At 38.9% G+C, this 2,772-nt stretch overlaps 1 protein-coding gene across 2 annotated transcripts; it reads left to right on the top strand.

Annotated features, from left to right (window-relative positions):
* On the top strand, positions 1 to 2,568 carry LOC129284581 (uncharacterized). Of its 2 annotated transcripts, none has more exons than XM_054920096.1 (2): positions 1 to 278; positions 494 to 2,568. In XM_054920096.1, the coding sequence occupies exon 2, from the start codon at positions 944 to 946 to the stop codon at positions 2,027 to 2,029; it is 1,086 nt and encodes a 361-aa protein (XP_054776071.1). In that variant the 5' UTR covers positions 1 to 278; positions 494 to 943; the 3' UTR covers positions 2,030 to 2,568. The 2 variants fall into 2 exon arrangements, with proteins under 2 accessions (XP_054776071.1, XP_054776072.1); XM_054920097.1 differs by having other exon boundaries at positions 1 to 295.
* Positions 2,569 to 2,772: the final 204 nt, after the last annotated feature.

Here is a 2,772-nt window from a genome sequence, read left to right as displayed (position 1 = left end):
ATTTTGGACAGATCCTATTTTACTCATATTTTTTACTTGTCGCACAAAGTTTAACCCTAAATAATTTCGCCCTAAGCTTTTGACGGCAGAGCGGCGGTCGGGAGAGTCTCTATTGACAATGCCGGAAGGTCGACGGTTGGGATTTTAGACTCACTTCCGGGACGGGGTTTGAGGTCGGCTCGATCGTAAGGCTAAGATAAATGACCGTCGGTGGTGGTGATCAGAGATGAGTCCGGTGCATGTAAATTGAAGAAGGAGAAGAAACAAGCTCGGTGAAGGTGAGACGATGAACCAGGTTTGCGTTGATGAAAAGTTAAGAATTAATATATCATTTCAACTGAAATTAAAATGTCTTAAATAATAATTATCACATGGCGGTATTTAATTATACTTTGTATATTGTCAAGGTATTATATTGTCATTTTTTCTTTTAAATAGACTAGAAAACAAAATCGTTCAGACAATCTCACGTTGCAATGTTTCTGTGTTAAAGGGAGGAAGGAAACGCTTCTAGTTCTTGCACACGAGAAGCAAAATTAACGCGTTTATCTGAAGTTGAACGTTGTCCTGGACTATGACCGACAAATCTCTTTCTTCTTTGTGAACCTTCCTCAACCCTCTCACTCTTTGTTTCCACCATGGGAGCCACCTAGCGAGCGTCTACCTCCACCTCTGCTCTCATTCTTGCACGTGGCGTTCCCAAATGCTGGAATCTGCCTGCATTGCCACCGCTTATGTTATCCAATCCCGTTTTAAAGGCGCTATATTGTATGAATTACACGATGCTTTAATCAATTATTTTGTTCATAGCATCTATTGCCGACATACCCAGTTCTCGATTTGCTTTTCTGGAGCTTAATCTGATTCTTTTAGATCTTGGGTTTCACATTAAGCATTCTTTACATCTTTAATATCTACCCAATTATCCATTTCTTTGCTGGGAATGGACATTTCTGGTGGAGTTTGTTCTCCTAGAATTAGGTCTGATAGTTTGAGGAAAGAGGGATCCGAGGAAATCCCTTTGCAAGGTTTAGAGATGGAATTGTCTTCTGATGTCGGTCATGATTATCAAATTCAGTCGATGAATGCGTTGGATATCATGAGAGAGACCGTGAGGATTCTTCGTTTTAACTCTTGGGGTTTCATGGGGATAATGACTTTGCTCATTTGTCCTGTTTCTGCTGTTATTTTGTCTAAGATACTAGTAAATGAGTCCATTGTGCAGAGACTTGCTCTGAAACTAATGTTGGTTGCTCAAACTAGTGGTTTCTCTCTTACAACTTTCATCAAAGACTCTAGCCATCGTTTTGCAGAGACGATGGTTTCTTCAGTCATATGCTTCCCATTGTATATCACATTGCTCTTATCGTCAAAAGCTGCAGTATTTTACACTGTAGAATGTACTTACTTGAGAAAACTGTTTGATGCGTCGAAGTTTTGCACGGTCATTGCTAAGTTATGGAGGCCAATGGTTTCGACATATGCATGGACTTGCACAGCTATAGTAGGTTGCATCATCTTGTTCGCTGTTTTTCTAGTAGCTTTCTGCAGTGCATTTTCTGTTCTTGGTTTTCCATCAGAGATGGTTGTGTGGGCTGTAATGGTGGTTGGGCTAGTTTTCTCAGTCATATTTGCCAATGTGATTATCATTTGCAAAGTTGCTCTTGTAATATCTATGCTGGAGGATGTTTCAGGAGCACAAGCAATGTTGAGATCTAAAGTTTTAATCAGCGGTCGAACTCAGGTGGGTCTTGTGATCTTTCTTGTTTCTGCTATAGGAATGGCCTTTGTAGAGGGATTGTTTGAGCACAGAGTAAAGACAGTGAGCTATGGTGATGGATCTTCAAGGATGTGGGAAGGACCACTCTTGGTGATAATGTATTCCTTTGTTCTGCTTGTAGAATCCATGATGAATGCAGTGTTCTACTTCAGTTGTAAGTTTTCTTATAAGGAGACCTCAGATGTTGAAGGCGACTCAGTTTCAGACACCAGAAAGGTCGTATCTGCTGAATCAGTGGGCATTCAATGAGGTAGCCAATTTGATTTTGGTATCATAAATTGAATTGGTAAAATGAAGAAGGGAACCACATGACATTGTCCCTGGCAAATTATAGCATCATAGAGGAGCTTTGCACTGATTCCTCTTCAACGCATTGAATATGTAAGCTATAAAGAGTGGATGAATTTGAATGGCTTTCAAGCAAGTGACATAAAGGCAGGTTATTAGTGGTTTTCAGGTTATTATTTGAATGGCCTTCTGTGTTTTCAAATCTAGAGAAACATAAAGGCAGGTTATTAGTGGTTTCTTTTTCTGCAATGTTGTAGAAAAATCTGTTATTTGTGTGTACAAAATGGTAGACTTTTTAATTTGAATATTCTACATTTATGTACTCATGCATTTGATCAGAGAGTAACACAAGAACGTGATTGTATATGGAGAACCTATCTCTTCTTTACACCTACTATTTCTTATTTCTTTATCTTTTTCTCTGGAAATGTATGTGTTGCCTGTTGGATTGATCTTGCATATCAATATCATTGGTGAATCACAATCATTTTATTAGGAAATGTTAAGTAGACTGATAGTCTAGACAGGCTTTGACTTTGAAAGAAATGTCTCGAGTATCCTGATTTTTGTTCTTTCACCAGACTCCATTATTGCAGATATCTCTAAACAACGTTCAAGTGTTTCTGCTCTATCTTCTCTTAACGACGTTCGAGTGTCTCACTTACATCAAAAGGTCTTTGTATGCATAGAACGATTCTGTCTTG

This window comes from Prosopis cineraria, unplaced genomic scaffold, assembly GCF_029017545.1.
Source record: "Prosopis cineraria cultivar Desert tree isolate PC_DT_omini unplaced genomic scaffold, ASM2901754v1 PC10, whole genome shotgun sequence".
Taxonomy (NCBI): Eukaryota; Viridiplantae; Streptophyta; class Magnoliopsida; order Fabales; family Fabaceae; genus Prosopis; species Prosopis cineraria.
The sequence above is the reverse complement of the archived record's forward strand: the minus strand, read 5'-3'. Positions and strand labels throughout refer to the sequence as shown.